This window comes from Salminus brasiliensis, chromosome 6 (assembly GCF_030463535.1).
Source record: "Salminus brasiliensis chromosome 6, fSalBra1.hap2, whole genome shotgun sequence".
Lineage (NCBI taxonomy): Eukaryota > Metazoa > Chordata > Actinopteri > Characiformes > Bryconidae > Salminus > Salminus brasiliensis.
In genome coordinates this window covers 44,601,249-44,620,132 of record NC_132883.1, presented here as the reverse complement: position 1 = coordinate 44,620,132, position 18,884 = coordinate 44,601,249, and the positions used below count along the sequence as shown (strand labels likewise).

Below are 18,884 nucleotides of genomic sequence, written 5' to 3'. Positions count from 1 at the left end.
GAAACCACAGAGGCACTGCAGTGTAAATATGTCTTGTCACGCTAAGGTACAGAATGTACATTAAGTGATAAGGATCTCTTGAAATGACTTTCCTGTAGCTGTGAACCACAGAATTCCAGACGAATGCTGTAATTAGGCCCTAACACAGCCGGGCTGTCCCTCAGTCTGCTGGTTCCAGCCTGGAGACTCCGCAGTCACCTCCCTGATGGCAGCAGGCTGATAGAGCTGTGCAGCGGGTGGGTAGGGTAGGGTCCCCCGCCATGCCTGATTATTATATAGTATCACCTTAGTATTTCATAGTATTCACTGAATAATTCATAGTATTTCCGGAGTATTTTATAGTATTTACTTGATAATTGACAGTATTTCCGGAGTATTTTATAGTATTCACTGAATAATTTAAAGTATTTCCTGAGTATTTTATAGTATTCACTGAATAATTGATAGCATTTCCTGAGTATTTTATAGTATTCACTGAATAATTGAAAGTATTTCCTGAGTATTTTATAGTATTCACTGAATAATTGATAGCATTTCCTGAGTATTTTATAGTATTCACTGAATAATTGAAAGTATTTGCTGAGTATTTTATAGTATTCACTGAATAATTGATAGCATTTCCTGAGTATTTTATAGTATTCACTGAATAATTGATAGCATTTCCTGAGTATTTTATAGTATTCACTGAATAATTGAAAGTATTTCCTGAGTATTTTATAGTATTCACTGAATAATTGATAGCATTTCCTGAGTATTTTATAGTATTCACTGGATGATTGATAGCATTTCCTGAGTATTTTATAGTATTCACTGAATAATTGAAAGTATTTCCTGAGTATTTTATAGTATTCACTGGATGATTGATAGTATTTCCTGAGTATTTTATAGTATTCACTGGATGATTGATAGTATTTCCTGAGTATTTTATAGTATTCACAGAATAATTGATAGTATTTCCTGAGTATTTTAAGGTATTCACTGAATAATTGATAGTATTTACTGAGTGTTTTATAGTATTCACTGAATAATTGATAGTATTTCCTGAGTATTTTATAGTATTCACTGGATGATTGATAGTATTTTCTGAGTATTTTATAGTATTCACTGGATGATTGATAGTATTTCCTGAGTATTTTATAGTATTCACTGAATAATTGAAAGTATTTCCTGAGTATTTTATAGTATTCACTGAATAATTGATAGCATTTCCTGAGTATTTTATAGTATTCACTGAATAATTGATAGCATTTCCTGAGTATTTTATAGTATTCACTGAATAATTGATAGTATTTCCTGAGTATTTTATAGTATTCACTGGATGATTGATAGTATTTTCTGAGTATTTTATAGTATTCACTGGATGATTGATAGTATTTCCTGAGTATTTTATAGTATTTACTGGATAATTGATAGTATTTCCTGAGTATTTTATAGTATTCACTGAATAATTGATAGTATTTCCTGAGTATTTTATAGTATTCACTGAATAATTGATAGCATTTTCTGAGTATTTTATAGTATTCACTGGATGATTGATAGCATTTCCTGAGTATTTTATAGTATTCACTGAATAATTGAAAGTATTTCCTGAGTATTTTATAGTATTCACTGGATGATTGATAGTATTTCCTGAGTATTTTATAGTATTCACTGAATAATTGATAGTATTTCCTGAGTATTTTATAGTATTCACTGAATAATTGATAGCATTTTCTGAGTATTTTATAGTATTCACTGGATGATTGATAGCATTTCCTGAGTATTTTATAGTATTCACTGAATAATTGAAAGTATTTCCTGAGTATTTTATAGTATTCACTGGATGATTGATAGTATTTCCTGAGTATTTTATAGTATTCACTGGATGATTGATAGTATTTCCTGAGTATTTTATAGTATTCACTGAATAATTGATAGTATTTTCTGAGTATTTTATAGTATTTACTGGATAATTGATAGTATTTTCTGAGTATTTTATAGTATTTACTGGATAATTGATAGTATTTCCTGAGTATTTTATAGGATCTCCCAAGTATTTGATAGTATTCACTGGATAATTGATAGCATTTGTGGAATAATTGATAGTAGATACAAAATAATTACTGTACTATTACAGTATAATTATTATATTACAGTAATTTACTGGAATATGTGATTGTACTCACTGAATAATTGCTAGCATGAGCAAAATAGTTTATAGGTGTATAATTATGTCTAATAATATTGTGTATAATTATTTATATATGTAACAGTACTGTATATTTTATGGTAGTAGCAGATTTTTCTCTCACTTCCTCTTTCCTCCTCTCTTTCTCTCTCTCTCTCTCTCTCTCTCTCTCTCTCTCTCTCTCTTTATCTTGCTTTATCTTTTCCTCCCAACCTTTTCGCACAGGTTAAACATGTGTCAACAGTAGTAAGCATGTAAGATGGAAACAATGAAGTGGACGGGAAAAAATGACAAGTTGGCACCGGGTCTCCAGACTAAGTGCCAGGCTAGGTCCTTGGCTCTTCACAGATGCACGGAGAGACGGGTTGGATTGCGCAATCAACCAGTGAGATGGTTTGTTAGTTTTTGTACTGAAGGGTCTTGGATTTGGCAACGTGTGCAGTACAGAAGTCTATTTCAACAGAACATTTCAACATAAGGTCTTTCTATCCTGGAAAGCCGTCTGTCGGAATCTGAATCTGTCCATGAATCATGAATTCAGCTTGAATTAGTGAGTCTGGTCTACAGATTCTCTATTGATTCTCTACTGATTCTCTACAGATTCTCTACAGACTTTCTATAGATTCTCTACAGATTCTCTACTGATTCTCTACAGATTCTCTACTGATTCTCTACAGATTCTCTACTGATTCTCTACAGATTCTCTACTGATTCTCTACAGATTCTCTACAGACTTTCTATAGATTCTCTACAGATTCTCTACTGATTCTCTACAGATTCTCTACTGATTCTCTACAGATTCTCTACAGACTTTCTATAGATTCTCTACAGATTCTCTACTGATTCTCTACAGATTCTCTACTGATTCTCTACAGATTCTCTACTGATTCTCTACAGATTCTCTACAGACTTTCTATAGATTCTCTACAGATTCTCTACGGATTCTCTACAGATTCTCTATTCATTCTCTACTGATTCTCTATAGATTCTCTACAGATTTTATAGATTCTCTACTGACTTTCTACAGATTCAGTGGATACTGAGTAATTCATAGTGAACAAAATTCATATAGTGAAAATAATTCATAGTGGATACTGAGTAATTCATAGTGAATCATAGTGGATAAAATTCTAGTAGATACTGAATAATAGTGGAAACTCAATTCTTGATACTGGATTCTGAGTAATGGACAGTGTCTGAATATAATATTATATCATGTTTAATCTATTATTGCTAATGTCTGCAAATTTCTCAGGAAATATGATTAAGTAATTGAGTGAGTTATTGAAGCAAGCTTGAATGTGAATGTTTCCAATTTGGCGGTTAGAATATCTGAGACTGGCCTTAGTGCTCACTTTCCTGTAAGGCAACCCCCCCCCCCCTCGCCCCCCAAGTGGAACTGCTCCGCTAGCCAGACATACATCATGTTGCTAGAAATCCTGTTGGCAGGACTGTTTCCTTTTACTGCATCACAACTCTGATTCACAGATTTCAGCACTCGGCATGGTTTCCTGTTGCGTCCGGCGGTGCTCTGTCACTCGTCTCTGAATGGAATTCGCTTAGTGCAGATCCAGAACTTACTCAGCAGCTGACCTCTGAGTGTGGTAATTGGTGCGATATTGCATCTCGAAGTGTGGAAAACTACGAGCAGAAAGGGAAAAGTCACCGGGATGGAAAAAGTACAAAGGAGCTGTCTCTCAGTGAGCCCACATGACCCACATGACCCACTCAAAAACAGACACATGGCCTCAGACATTAGCATTAAGCTTAAGCTGACTGTTGTAGTTGATTCTGTGTTACAGCATGTCGTGGCCGTCACAAAAAACTTGTATCTCCAGAACGGCAGCTTTACAGGAGAAGGGGAAAAACAGCTTAGCTTTCAATGGAAGTCAATGTGAAAAGATTCGGTTGCAGGTCATTTTGGAGCATTTCTATTGGTCCATTCTTTATGAAATTCTAATACAGTATAAAAATAACTGCCAGACTCAGATTATGGAGAAAAGTGAAAACCAACAACAATGAAGATATGAAAGCTTGTCTTTCAGCCAATCACCAGCCAACACCTGTGTTAAAAGACGTCTATTGCCTCTTCCAGGCCGGCTGGCTAGTCGGTCCGTCAGTATTAATATAGTATAATATAGTTATATAGTATTATTATTATATATATAATTAGTATAGTTAATATATTATCATATATTAATGTAGTATAATTAATATATATAGTTAGTATAGTATAATATATATATATAGTTAGAATAGTATAATATTGTAATATAGTATAATTAATATATATAGCTAGTATAGTATAATATAGTAATATAGTATAATTAATCCAGAATAATATAGTAATGTGGTTTAATTACTATATATATATAATTAGTATAGTTAATATAGTATAATATAGTAATATAGTATAATGAATATAGTATAATGAATATAGTATCATATAGTAATATAGTATAATTAATCCAGAACAATATACTAATGTAGTATAATTACTATATATAGTTAGTATAATTAATATAGTATAATTAATATAGCATAATTCATATAGTATCATATAGTAATATAGTATAATTAATCCAGAATAATATAGTAATGTGGTTTAATTACTATATATATATATAATTAGTATAGTTAATATAGTATCATATAGTAATATAGTATAATTAATATATATAGTTAGTATAATTAATATAGTATAATTGTATTCACCTATTAAGGCACCCAAGGACAAAATGTCACATAAAAGTGAAGTCAAGCCTGAAGAACGGTCTCAGCTCGCCCAGCACTGCTACCACAGTTTTTTCACTGCCCACAACCCTGTTATCAATAACCCGGAGCTCTAACCCATGTGAGGATTTGATTGCCAGGATGTTGGATAACGATCACTACCCCACCTCATCAACCCCAACCTCATCCCAACCTTTAAACCTATTCCAGACAGCTCAGTGCTTCTGGGGGCTTTATACCCCTCTATAAGCCCAAGCCTGGCATTTTTAGGTATGGAGCCAATAGGGTCATGCTTATTTATCAGCATCAATGAGTCCTGTAGTATTGGTAATGCTTCTCTACAAGGACAAGACATGCTGTGCATTCATTGGAAGGGATGTCCTGTATTTGGACATGTAGTGTAGATGACTGGAAAGAACAGCCCTGGGGAGTTGCTGAGAACGGACAGAGGGTGTGGATAGACTGTCCTACAGCACTGTAGTGTTATTAGAGGGCAGGAGGGACTCCTCAAATGTCATGATGGTGACCAAAAGAGCCACAACCCTGTGTGCTACCCTAACCCTGGCCTGGCTTTGGTGTACAGACACCTTCAAGTGTTGTATTATTAACTGCTGATGATTCAGATGATGATTCAGTGAGTCATGTTAGCTGAGTTTTTAAAATGGAAACAAAAAAATAGTAAGTGTTGGTCCATCACGTAATCAGAGAAGAGGAAGGACAGCTAACACACATTTGCTAGGGTTGCACAGCGGCAGTGTTAGGAAACAGTGCCAGAAGTGGACAGTTTAAAGCCATTCTCTCCAGGAAATGACACATAGAGGCTTCTAGAAAGTGATTTACTCTCTCAGCAAAAAGGAGTCCAAAAAGACCCTTTGACCCATTTTTGGAGCCACATAGAACCAAACACTCCCAACAGCACGGTTCTTTACACCACCAGAAACAGTTCACTGACTTGGCTACTGCACTCTTAGCCACCAGAACCAGAACGTTTGGTCCTCAGGTTCCACGTTAGCCTCACATATGGATGCCCACCAGGGTCAGTGATGGGACCAGGAGGGGTTAAACATGGGCCCCATCTGGGTTGTACACTGCACATTAAGGCTTAGCTGGGACCCCTGTGAGATTAAGGTGGGCTGTAACACTATGGCCCATTTGGGAATTAACAACACCTGCACAAACCCACCTGGAACCCACCTAGCTAGCCCATGTTCCACCCGTGTGAGCCCCACCAAACTCTACTGACCAAGAGACACGATTCTACTGACTCTACTGACCAAGAGACAAGACTCTACTAACTCTACTGACCAAGAGACAAGACTCTACTGACTCTACTGACCAAGAGACACGATTCTACTGACTCTACTGACCAAGAGACAAGACTCTACTGACTCTACTGACCAAGAGACACGATTCTACTGACTCTACTGACCAAGAGACAAGACTCTACTGACTCTACTGACCAAGAGACACGATTCTACTGACTCTACTGACCAAGTGACAATACTCTACTGTCTCTACTGTCCACAAGACAAGACTCTACTGACTCTACTGACCAAGAGACACAATTCTACTGACTCTACTGACCAAGTGACAATACTCTACTGTCTCTACTGTCCACAAGACAAGACTCTACTGACCAAGAGACACGATTCTACTGACTCTATTGACCAAGTGACAATACTCTACTGTCTCTACTGTCCACAAGACAAGACTCTACTGTCTCTACTGTCCACAAGACAAGACTCTACTGTCTCTACTGTTCAAGAGACAAGACTCTACTGTCTCTACTGTCCACAAGACAAGACTCTACTGTCTCTACTGTTCAAGAGACAAGACTCTACTGTCCAAGAGACAAGACTCTACTGACTCTACTGACCAAGAGACAAGACTCTACTGTCCACGAGACAAGACTCTACTGTCTCTACTGACCAAGAGACATGACTCTACTGTCTTTACTGTCCACGAGACAAGACTCCACTGTCTCTACTGACCAAGACAAGACTCTACTGTCTCTACTGACCAAGTGACAAGACTCTACTGTCTCTACTGACCATGAGACATGACTCTACTGTCTCTACTGACCAAGACAAGACTCTACTGTCCAAAAGACAAGACTCTACTGTCCAAAAGACAAGACTCTACTGACTCTACTGACCAAGAGACAAGACTCTACTGTCTCTACTGACCAAGAGACATGACTCTACTGTTTCTACTGTCCACAAGACAAGACTCCACTGTCTCTACTGACCAAGACAAGACTCTACTGACTCTACTGACCAAGAGACAATACTCTACTGTCTCTACTGTCCACAAGACAAGACTCTACTGACTCTACTGACCAAGAGACACGATTCTACTGACTCTACTGACCAAGTGACAATACTCTACTGTCTCTACTGTCCACAAGACAAGACTCTACTGTCTCTACTGTTCAAGAGACAAGACTCTACTGTCCACGAGACAAGACTCTACTGTCTCTACTGACCAAGAGACATGACTCTACTGTCTTTACTGTCCACGAGACAAGACTCCACTGTCTCTACTGACCAAGACAAGACTCTACTGTCTCTACTGACCAAGTGACAAGACTCTACTGTCTCTACTGACCATGAGACATGACTCTACTGTCTCTACTGACCAAGACAAGACTCTACTGTCCAAAAGACAAGACTCTACTGTCCAAAAGACAAGACTCTACTGACTCTACTGACCAAGAGACAAGACTCTACTGTCTCTACTGACCAAGAGACATGACTCTACTGTTTCTACTGTCCACAAGACAAGACTCCACTGTCTCTACTGACCAAGACAAGACTCTACTGACTCTACTGACCAAGAGACAATACTCTACTGTCTCTACTGTCCACAAGACAAGACTCTACTGACTCTACTGACCAAGAGACACGATTCTACTGACTCTACTGACCAAGTGACAATACTCTACTGTCTCTACTGTCCACAAGACAAGACTCTACTGTCTCTACTGTTCAAGAGACAAGACTCTACTGTCCAAGAGACAAGACTCTACTGTCTCTACTGACCAAGAGACATGACTCTACTGTCTCTACTGTCCACGAGACAAGACTCCACTGTCTCTACTGACCAAGAGACATGACTCTACTGTCTCTACTGACCAAGAGACATGACTCTACTGTCTCTACTGTCCACGAGACAAGACTCCACTGTCTCTACTGACCAAGACAAGACTCTACCGTCTCTACTGACCAAGTGACAAGACTCTACTGTCCAAAAGACGAGACTCTACTGTCCAAGAGACAAGACTCTACTGTCCAAGAGACAAGACTCTACTGTCCACAAGACAAGACTCTACTGTCTCTACTGTTCAAGAGACAAGACTCTACTGTCTCTACTGTCCAAGAGACATGACTCTACTGTTTCTACTGTCCACAAGACAAGACTCCACTGTCTCTACTGACCAAGACAAGACTCTACTGACTCTACTGACCAAGAGACAATACTCTACTGTCTCTACTGTCCACAAGACAAGACTCTACTGACTCTACTGACCAAGAGACACGATTCTACTGACTCTACTGACCAAGTGACAATACTCTACTGTCTCTACTGTCCACAAGACAAGACTCTACTGTCTCTACTGTTCAAGAGACAAGACTCTACTGTCCAAGAGACAAGACTCTACTGACTCTACTGACCAAGAGACAAGACTCTACTGTCCACGAGACAAGACTCTACTGTCTCTACTGACCAAGAGACATGACTCTACTGTCTCTACTGTCCACGAGACAAGACTCCACTGTCTCTACTGACCAAAACAAGACTCTACCGTCTCTACTGACCAAGTGACAAGACTCTACTGTCCAAAAGACGAGACTCTACTGTCCAAGAGACAAGACTCTACTGTCCAAGAGACAAGACTCTACTGTCCACAAGACAAGACTCTACTGTCTCTACTGTTCAAGAGACAAGACTCTACTGTCTCTACTGTCCAAGAGACAAGACTCTACTGTCTCTACTGTCCAAGAGACAACTTTGTCTCTGCACTTTGTCTCTGCAGGGACTAGACAATCTGTGTGTGTGTTTGCATCTGCACATCTACATCAGTAGCTAAATGATTTCGTTACAAGGGGTGTCCATAAATATTTGGACATATAGTGTATCTCCAAGTATCTGTGAGCGAAGATTGACTTTTTCATGAAATTTCCATGAAATGAAAGTGCACACAGGAATACATGGATGGACACCTGAGAAAGGTAACTATGGTGACAGACTGTCAGATCAAACAGACTGGTTTCTGTGTTAACTGAGCTAGATCAGTTGCATGGTGTTGCTTTTGACCCGTTCCGCCCACCACAGTCCAGTGAGTAAAAGGCAGTCAGGCAGAGAGGCAGCAGGCAGAGAGGCAGGCAGAGAGGCAGCAGGCAGGAAGTAGCCTGGTATTGGTTAATCAGGTTGTGTGAGTTGAGTGGCCACACGGCGTCTTCCACGCTGACGAAACTTCACGGGTTGGATGTTTGTTTTGGGCGTCGATACGCAACGTAACACAAAAAAAAGCCGTGGGTGAATGTGATCAACCGGAGAGCTTAAAACCGAGGATGGGAGACCTGCTGTCTCGCATGGCACCGACGGAGCTGAAGAGAGAGGAGGGCGCTCGAGCCGAGCCCTACAACATGCTGCTGGAAACGGACACCACGCTGCGCACTCAGCGCGCCCTGAAGCGCGAGCTGTGCGTCACGCGCGCCGCTGTCATCGTCCTCGTCCTGCTTCTGGCGCTGTGCTTGTGCTTGATGTTCTTCGTGCAAAACCCCGCGTGCAAGGTAGGACTGGGCTGCTTACTTAAAAAAAAATATTTGATCGATTATAAAACGAATTCGTCACGTGATCGTCACGGTAACCTTCAACAGTCATTCATTGACGTGGGGTCAGTTCGATGCACGCGGATCTTCTTAAAGCGCGTGGAAGGTACTAGTGCTCGTGTTAGTGGTACACACCTCCTAGCGTAAGCGCGTGCTTTTCACTTTTACTGCACGCTGTTTATTTGGCCACAGGCAGTAAAGACAGATATGATCTTCCTCATATTAAAGCCATATGACTTTAATGCGTCATCATCATCTTAATAACCTCGTATAGCAAGAACTGTGCTGGTGCAGAAGATTAGCTTCACGTGAACCATTTCAGAGCAGAGTGAAGGGAAGCGCATCTCGCGCTTGGTTCTGGACTTTGTTTATTTGACCAAAGACAGCAAGGTCAGACACGCACTTCTACAACTTCTGAGCAACAAAAAAGGTTCTACATGGTGCTTTGACTCGTGACAATAGTGGAACCGTTCTAGTCGACCAAGTGGGTTTTTAGAACCACGTGCACGAGAGATTTTCCATCATAGAGAAGAACCTTTTCATCAAAGATCCGTTTAGGCATCCAGAGAGTCCCTCTCAGTGGTCATTTTGTAAAAGCAATGGTTCTGCATAAGAAATGTCTTTTTGTTTCATCCATCTTCAAAGAACTTTCTACACATAGAACCATTTCAGCATTTGAGTTCTTTTAATAGATTTATTGGATCTTTGTCTGGTGAAATGATTCTTTGCTTGGTTAAATTAAATGGATCTTTGCTTGTTTAAATGGATCTTTGCTTGGTTAAATGGTTCTTTGCTTGGTTAAATGGTTCTTTGCTTGGTTAAATGGTTCTTTGCTTGGTTAAATGGATCTTTGCTTGGTTAAATGGATCTTTGTTTGTTTAAATGGATCTTTGCTTGGTTAAATGGTTCTTTGCTTGGTTAAATGGTTCTTTGCTTGGTTAAATGGATCTTTGCTTGGTTAAATGGATCTTTGTTTGTTTAAATGGATCTTTGCTTGGTTAAATGGATCTTTGCTTGGTTAAATGGATCTTTGCTTGGTTAAATTAAATGGATCTTTGCTTGGTTAAATGGATCTTTGCTTGGTTAAATTAAATGGATCTTTGCTTGGTTAAATGATTCTTTGCTTGGTTAAATTAAATGGATCTTTGCTTGGTTAAATGGATCTTTGCTTGGTTAAATTGATCTTTGCTTGGTTAAATGGATCTTTGCTTGGTTAAATGATTCTTTGCTTGGTTAAATTAAATGATTCTTTGCTTGGTTAAATGGATCTTTGCTTGGTTAAATGGATCTTTGCTTCGTTAAATTTATCTTTGCCTGCTTGAATAAATATTTGCTTGGTTAAATGTTTCTTTGTCTGGTTGAATGACTCTTTGCCTGATTTTTTGGATCGTTGTCTGGGGAAATGGTTCTTTGCTTGGTTAAATAAAGTTTTGCTTGGTTGAATGGCTCTTTGTATGGTTGAATGAATCTCTGCCTGGTTAAATGGTTCTTTGCCTGATTTATTGGATCTTTGTCTGGTTAAATGGCTCTTTGTCTGGTTGATTGGTTCTTTGCTTGGTTAAAGGAATCTTTGCCTGATTGAATGAATCTTAGCCTGGTTTGTTGGTTCTTTCCCTGGATAAATGGACCTTCACTACAGAAGAACCCATGAGGAACCCTAAATTGTTCATGATTAAAATGTCCCTACTGTGTTCTACAGCATTGGTGTGACATAACCCAGCCTTTTGTTCTGCACACATTTGATACACAATCCCACAGTCTGCATGAGCCAATTTCTGGGCATGCGTCCGTACAATTACCGGTACTTACTCAGCCTTTTATTGTGGGTTATGATATTACCCTAATACATCCCAACTGCATGCCGTACCAATGGTAGTAATGTGTTAACGGCGTTACATTGTGGGAAGATCTATCCTTTAAAGACCTTGGGGGAGTTTGCTTGGCCCTGAAGACCAATTGGAGGACTGGTTTGAGAACTACAGCTCTAGAACTACAGCAGGACCAGTGCTGAGATCTTTACTGTGAGCTGTGGAGATGCTCAGAACCAACAGCTGCAGTACCATCAAATAAAGCCTGGAACCAGCAGGGAAGCGACAGTGGGAGCTTGGGAACCAGAGCTGCTCTAGAACATGTCTGGTGAAGCTGTAACTTGTTTGACTTGAAATGCAGTATGCATGTCTTGCAGACCTCATTACTGAGTATTAGTTGAGGAACTGCATCCATAAGGCCTTAAAATGCTGGGTTCTTTAGTGTTCCTTTAGGCAATGGAAGAAGCTAAATGCTCAAGTGGTTGTTAAATCAGTGGTTCTTCTCTTCTCATCTCTGGTTTCACTACCAGAACAGTTGGGAATACGCTCTCGTTAAATCTGCAGACCTTCGCCGTTCCCAGCTCTGACGCTGATCCAGTGTAGGTGAAATGAAGGGGTTGCAAGTTTAACCAGATGTCGCCAATGTTTTTGGCCGAGGTGGTTGCATTTCCCTGCACCCCCTCAATGCTGGCACTACATACAGTAGGATTCTGCATGAGATCTCAAATATGGGATCTGTAAGACACACTAGGACAAGTCTCTAATAGCAGATGGCTTAAAACCATTGGGCCTCGCCTTCCCAGCAAACTTCCACATGTAGACGCAGAACACAGGCTGTGCTAGCTAGGATAATCTGCCAAGCTCTGGCCTAGATTCTTCCCCCCGAAGGCAAACGGCCTGGCTTTTCTGTAAGTCTTTCTGTTTTCACTTCTTGGCAACTTTTCCTCCAACTGCTCGGAGGAGTTCAGGATTGTGCAATCCCAGCTGCTCTGCCCATTTAAAGCTACATCTCCATGAAGTGCTGCTTCGAGGCTACAGAAACGCTCATGTAAGATCTTCCCTGTCTGTTACAGTGCAAGTTAGCAGGTGTGGGACTACGGTCGGCTGGAAAAGGCTTAGACGTCATTTAACAAGCCGATTTACCACCCTGTTATTTCACCATTTGAATGAAAACCAGAAGAAACGCTGAGTTTTCTTTTGTTTTTGGTGAAAAACAAAATACCAAGCCCTGCTGTGATTGGCTCACAGACGCCATATAAATCATAATAGCACAGCACAAAAACACGGACTAGTTCTTCTAGTCTTACCGGATTTTTCCCCCTGGGTTTGGCCTTGTAGGGTCTCACTGGGGCTGTCAGAAAATACGCCAGTGCTGTCCATCCTGATGTGGGTTCAGCTCCAGGCTGCTTCAGCTGAGGGAGTTCAGCTTGTTTTGGAGGCCACAGATGATGGATGAGATGGTAAAAGCTAATCAGCTGTTGTTAGCTTTCAGCCTAGGGCAGATCCCTGTTTGCTTCCCCCAGCTTTCGTTTCATTGGGTGATGATTTTGAGCTCCTTCTCAAAAAGTGAAAACTGGCACTGGAAGACCGCAGAGATCTCGAGAGCAGGTTCCAGTATTCCCATAGCTGGCAGAGTCTGGAGGTGATGAGCTGCTCTCAAGTATCAGCCGTCTAGGGCTTTCTCTAGAGGGCGGGGTTTATGTAAACGTTGGGGTTGTGAATATATAAGGAGTCAAGACTGTGATGTAACAGTTCTGAGGTTTTGGAATTGGCCTGTTTTCCAGCTCTGGTTTGGTTCTGCTGGAGGTTCTTCTGTAGGAGGAACAGCAGTGTTTGAGGTTCCCGGGTCGTCACATCCATGTACTGAACTCTATTCTGCAGCTTTTAAAAGCTGCTGGATAAACAATAGAAACAAGCTAGCAGAGCTTCCAAGACGACCGGTCACTGATCTAACGTCTGTGAACTGTCTCTTTTTCCACAGGACAGAGGACACGACGGCAGGGAAAACGGTAATTCCTCACTTCTCTTCACGATATGACTTTGACAATGCTAACAACAGTTAATGGTAAATTATTGTAGATTTCAGTAACACGCCTTCCCCTCTTTTCCCCCAGAAGCTCAAGATCATCAGATAGTTCAAGCGCAAGTGGCTGCTTATGACCCTGACTCCGACCCTGACCCCAAGCAACCTCCCTCAGCTTCTCTGAAAGGTAACTACACCGTCTTTAACTTACTGTTGGAGGTGAGCAGCATGCAGCGTTCCAGATCTGAGCTTAATCAACCATCTCAGACATTACTGAACTAATTAAATACTGTGTAAGATGTTGAGTCTGCGGCTCCGCCCCCACACAATTTGTTTACTGTTAATGCCCACATGCAGGCTAGGATGCCCCATATCACATGAACTGAGGCCTTCCTGTTCTCTGTGTTGTTGATGATGGGATTTGAGCCTATGATCTCCTGAGTCTCTTAAGAAGCAGGCAGTTAAGCAGTCGCTCCACTCTGAAGCTGGGAAGTCATGTACATTTCTGTTTCTGAGAAGGAAGGGAAGGTAAATTTACTCAGAACTGGGTGCTCTAGACCGGCCCTACAGTCTAACTGCTGCTTGTCAAATCCCAGCAAGGTCTCAGTGCCCCATTCTCAGTTAGGGAAGGTTATGTGATGTAGGGGGCTGGTTCTAATCTGCAGATGGGAATCAACAGTAAACATATTGTGTAGGGGCGGAGCCACAGACCTAACATCTTACTCAGTATTAACCCCTTAACACTCCAAAGCTGTAGGTGTATTACTCAGTAACTACAGGGACTTCTGTACGAACTGGTGGGGCTGTTCCTTTGTAGTAGGGTCACTAGCCAGGGGTCAATTTATGCTTCTGCCTCTGCGTAGCTGCATACCCTACTGTGATTGGCCCGCTTAGTAGCCGGCACTTTTGAATTCTGTTGGATGAGCGTGGGTCATGGAGAGATAAATGGCTGCACTTGATGAACCACATCAGCAAATCCACCTGCATCCCCTTCTCCATGTCTCTCAGCAGCCAGACAAGCACAGACAGTTCACCCTCCTCCTGCCTCGGTTCAGCGGCCGGCCGGACGGACTCTCCTCTCTTCTGACGTCTTTTCTCTCTTTCTTGCAGAGATTTTAGGAAAAGTAAACAACAGCATCCAGCATGACCCGCTCGGTTTCCGCCACACTCGCTTGTAAGCATTAAGAAACCCCTTTGCCTGACGGGTGGCTGCGTAGGCCACTTGCGCAAGCGACACCGCCAACTCTGCGTTGACTCCACACAGACGCATGAATTGGCGTTTAGTGTTCCGAGGAATTAGAGAGAGTTGCTTGCAACAGCAGGAGCCTCTAATCAAAATGTCAGCATTGAAAACAGGCAGAGATCTAAACACAGCGTCGGTGCATAAGGAGGTCCAAACTCTCAGAAATCCTCCTACAGGTCGCTGTAGAGGATCAAATGAACACAGAACAGATGAGAGGAAAGAGGCAGTGGGGTGGTGATTTATCATCTTGTGGGGTGGAGGGAGGTGATGGACGGCTCGTGTCTGTTTGTTTACTTGTGTAAAATGACCGATTTCTTGATACTGTGTCCAAATTTCCTGAAGAATGGACCAATAGAAATGCTCCAAACTGACTCCGATTAAAATCTTCTTGCACTGACATGCATTGAAAGTTAAGAAGGTTTTGAGTCATCTGAAGAGATCATGGGGAAGTGATGATGAAAATTCCAGGACAGCTGCAGTGAAGACACACACACTGCGGACACGGGCCAACTTGCTGATGAAACAGCCTGACGCTTAAAAAGCTGGATAGAATTCAGGGTTGATGGTTAACTGCCGTCAACACTGAACTGACCCAGAGGACATAAATACAGCAGCAGAAAGAGAAAGCCAGTTTCGCAACTTTAATGTCTGTCTGTCTGTCTAAATATCTTTCTATCGTATTCATCTGTCTGTCTGATTACCTGTCTGTCTGTCTACCAGCATGTCTTTTTATCTATCTGTCTGTCTGCACTGCTGGCTACCTGTCTATGTATTTGTCTGGCTATCTATATGTCTGTCTGGCTGCCTGTCTATCTACCCATATGCCTGTCTCTGTTTACCTGTCTGTCTCTTTATTTATTTGCCTGTCATTCTATCTACCTGGCTGGCTACCTTTGTCTGTCAGTCTGTCTGCCTGTCTGTGTATTTGTCTGGCTATCTATATGTCTGTCTGGCTGCCTGGCTATCTATGTGTACGTCTGTCTGTCTGTTTACCTGCCTGCCTGTCTACTTATATGTCTGTCTATCAGTCCATCTACCTGGCTGGCTACCTGAGTCTCTCAGTGCAGTCATGTAAGGTTCCTTTAAGAGAACACCAGCACCATGATTGGTACCATAATTAAGTTCTAATGAATTTCTAATGAAATGTGTCAGTGAAATGTGTCCTGACCGCCTCTCTTTTTGCTCCTTGTATAGTTAACTGTGTCGACATTGCTGCACGTCCAACCGGAAACATCACATGGAAGGAAAAACAGCCCACGGTTGGTTTCACCCTGCAAGGCGAGTCTTTGGTCATTCCTAAAGACGGGATGTACAGAATCTCGCTGCAGGTCACCTACAGGAACACAGATACTAAACGAGAGTCTCAGCAGATCATGCTGTCCCACAGCGTCGTGGTGTATTACAAAGGCTCCCCGAACCAGTCCAGAACCTTCCTGGAGGTCTTTGAATACATCTACTGGAAAGACTTCATGTGGAAAAAAACCAAGTACTCTCAAGACGTCCTCAACCTGCAAAAGGGGGACATACTCACGGTGCAGGCAAGCAACCTGTCCTTCATAGACTGCGGAGGGGACGTGGGGGCCAAAACGTTCCTCATGGCCCATTACGAGCCAACAGGTTAGGCCGTGACGGGGTTGTAAATACTTCGGGGTTGTACTTTACTTCTATTGATATGAGTAGTAATGTTGTGTCTTTCTTCCACTACTTGTATATCTTTGTACAGAGAAACCTCTGCCCTGTGGGAGAGGATCGGGATGCTATGCATAGTTTAACCCTTAGATGTCAGTTTTCCTCAACCTGCTTTCATTTTAGAGGCCTTATTTCCACTTATTTCACCGAAACAAGTGGAGAAATATTCGAAACTATCAGTCCATCCCACATCAGTCATCAGTGTCAGTAAGTGTATTGTTATTTTCATCAGATTTGAAGGTGCTGTGATGTGTACAGCTGTGGTCTATGGTTGAAAATAAGCGGACTCTATCATTTTTGCGAGGTTTTTGTCTAACAGATAGATATAGTACAAACCCAGCGCAGCTGCTGTTCATTGTGCAAAACCGCAGTGCTAAGACACATTGACTCCAGGATAAACGCCAGGAGAGCTGGACCAAGGCCTTACGCTGAGTCTATGCTCACGTCTCATTTCTTGCTCAGGTCAGATCGGTGCTTCTCAATGGTTCAGGGTGGTGTTCAGTCAGGCAGCTCAAATCAGATCAATCATTCAGCATGTCCAGTTTGAGCAGGACGGGGTTTCTGCTGTCGGAACAGCAACAGGTTCGTTTTCCTGGTCAGATTTAAGCCACGTTTGCATGTGGTTTCAAATCTGATTCAGATTTCTGGACACTGACTTGTGCTTTTCTAGTGCGGCCCACACCCTGAGGTGGAACGGAACTCTTTTCTGCAATAACCTGGCATCTCACTTTTTGCCATTTTTATACTTTTTAGCATCATTTGAATGTGGCCATACTTTAATCTGCGACCAAATACCAGGATGATTGGACCAATAGAAATGCTGCAAAATAAATAAAATATTAAATCTTTTTACATTGACTTGGAAATAAGATCGACAGTGGGAGGAAGGGTGGAGGAAGAAGGGGGTTGGAGGTGGCTGCGAATTTTCTTAGATACTGTTAAAGTTGGAAACGAGGGTAATATATGGGGCTGGGGGGCCAGGAGAAGGAGTTTGGGGCTTGGTCCATCTCCCAAAATGTAGTTTTTCCCCCAGTGTCCAATTAAAAAAAATAAAAATAAATAAATATCCAAACTTTTGACTGACCAATAGAAATAGTTTACAAGTTTGAGGCTAGGCCTCAGAGCTGAAGCAATCAGTACAGATATCCACTACAAGCAGGGACGGTGCGAATGTTTGTGGTCCAGATTTGGCTGGTTTGTTCTCACTAAGGACAGATATGAGTCACTTAGGCTTTGTTCATATCGCAGGACAATTCGGATTCATTTCTTAAATCATTTTGAAAATGAGGGATCAGATTTCTTGCTGCGAGAGATCAAATCTGATCCCTCATTTTCTAAATTTGATTTAAGATATGAATCTGATTTGTCCAGCGATATGAACAAAGGCTAAGTGACCCATTTCTGTCCTTAGTACGAACAAACCGGCCAAAACTGGACGATTCAGTAACCTAAAGTAAGTCTAAACCCAGATCTGCCCGTTTCTATTAAAGTGGCCACAAATCAGATACGTTACCAGTCCAGGACCATGTGTGGAAGTGGCTCAGATCTGATTTGAAAAGTTTTGGTATTTTTCTCTAGAAAACATCAGATTTGTGTCACTGAAGGGTCAAAATGTCTGATTTGTGTCATTTCTACCTTTTTAAGAAACTACGGAAACTTTCCCAAAAATTCTTTTACAGAAATGTTATCGTCATATTTCATAGCGAGATGTGGCTGTGCTGTTTGGGGGACGTCACAGAGTCTGGAAATGCTCCAGAGTCTGTTCCAGAACGTGAAAGAAAACACTATGCATTATGCTGTTCAGAATGTTGTATATACTCAGTTTACATATGCTATATTTTTATGTTGAAATGAAAAGCTCTTATTAAATAAAGTATATTAAAAATAATATATTCATTTTGTTTGTCTTCATTAACCCCAGAGGTTCAGAGTTTCAGAAAGCAAATGCAAGTAAGCCTTCATCTAGCCATCATGCTTTGATGCTGTTATCTAGGGTTGCAAAGGGGTGGAAAAATGCAGATACATTTCCAGTAAATTACCAGTAAAAAAAAGATGAGTGTCAGGTTTCTAGAAATCCTCTGGACATCTGCTGCACATGTGATGCAGGAATAAGCAGTGCATGCAGAGGGGGTGGTCTCGATAGCCCTTCAGTGCGTGATGTGCTATGTGCCTGGGACTGAGGAGCAGCTTTGCTATTCAACTGTTATGATATCATATCGCATTATTTTATCCATTATTATGCTTCAATATATTATATCAGTTATTTTTTAATGAAAACATGTACGTTTCTCACCCTTAGCTTAAAATATTCCCATTTTATTCCCAAACAATCCTGTTAATTCCCATGGTACATTTCCCAACTTTGAAAATTTCTGGAATTTTCTTT

The 18,884-nt window shown here is 41.1% G+C and overlaps 1 protein-coding gene across 1 annotated transcript; it reads left to right on the top strand.

Moving 5' to 3' along the window:
- Nucleotides 1–9,245: 9,245 nt before the first annotated feature.
- On the top strand, nt 9,246–18,386 carry LOC140557762 (uncharacterized). Its single transcript, XM_072682532.1, has 4 exons — nt 9,246–9,696; nt 13,525–13,552; nt 13,658–13,753; nt 16,004–18,386. Exons 1-4 carry the CDS (start codon nt 9,475–9,477, stop codon nt 16,429–16,431), a joined length of 774 nt encoding a protein of 257 aa, XP_072538633.1. The 5' UTR covers nt 9,246–9,474; the 3' UTR covers nt 16,432–18,386.
- The last annotated feature ends 498 nt before the right edge of the window (nt 18,387–18,884 follow it).

What these genes read in the sequence shown, in the direction of transcription:
- LOC140557762 (XM_072682532.1), top strand. Translation starts at nt 9,475, where the DNA reads ATGGGAGACCTGCTGTCTCGCATGGCACCGACGGAGCTGAAGAGAGAG. An exon ending in TGCAAAACCCCGCGTGCAAG is followed by an intron (nt 9,697 to 13,524) that starts GTAGGACTGGGC and finishes CTTTTTCCACAG; the next exon opens with GACAGAGGACACGACGGCAG. An exon ending in ACACGACGGCAGGGAAAACG is followed by an intron (nt 13,553 to 13,657) that starts GTAATTCCTCAC and finishes CTTTTCCCCCAG; the next exon opens with AAGCTCAAGATCATCAGATA.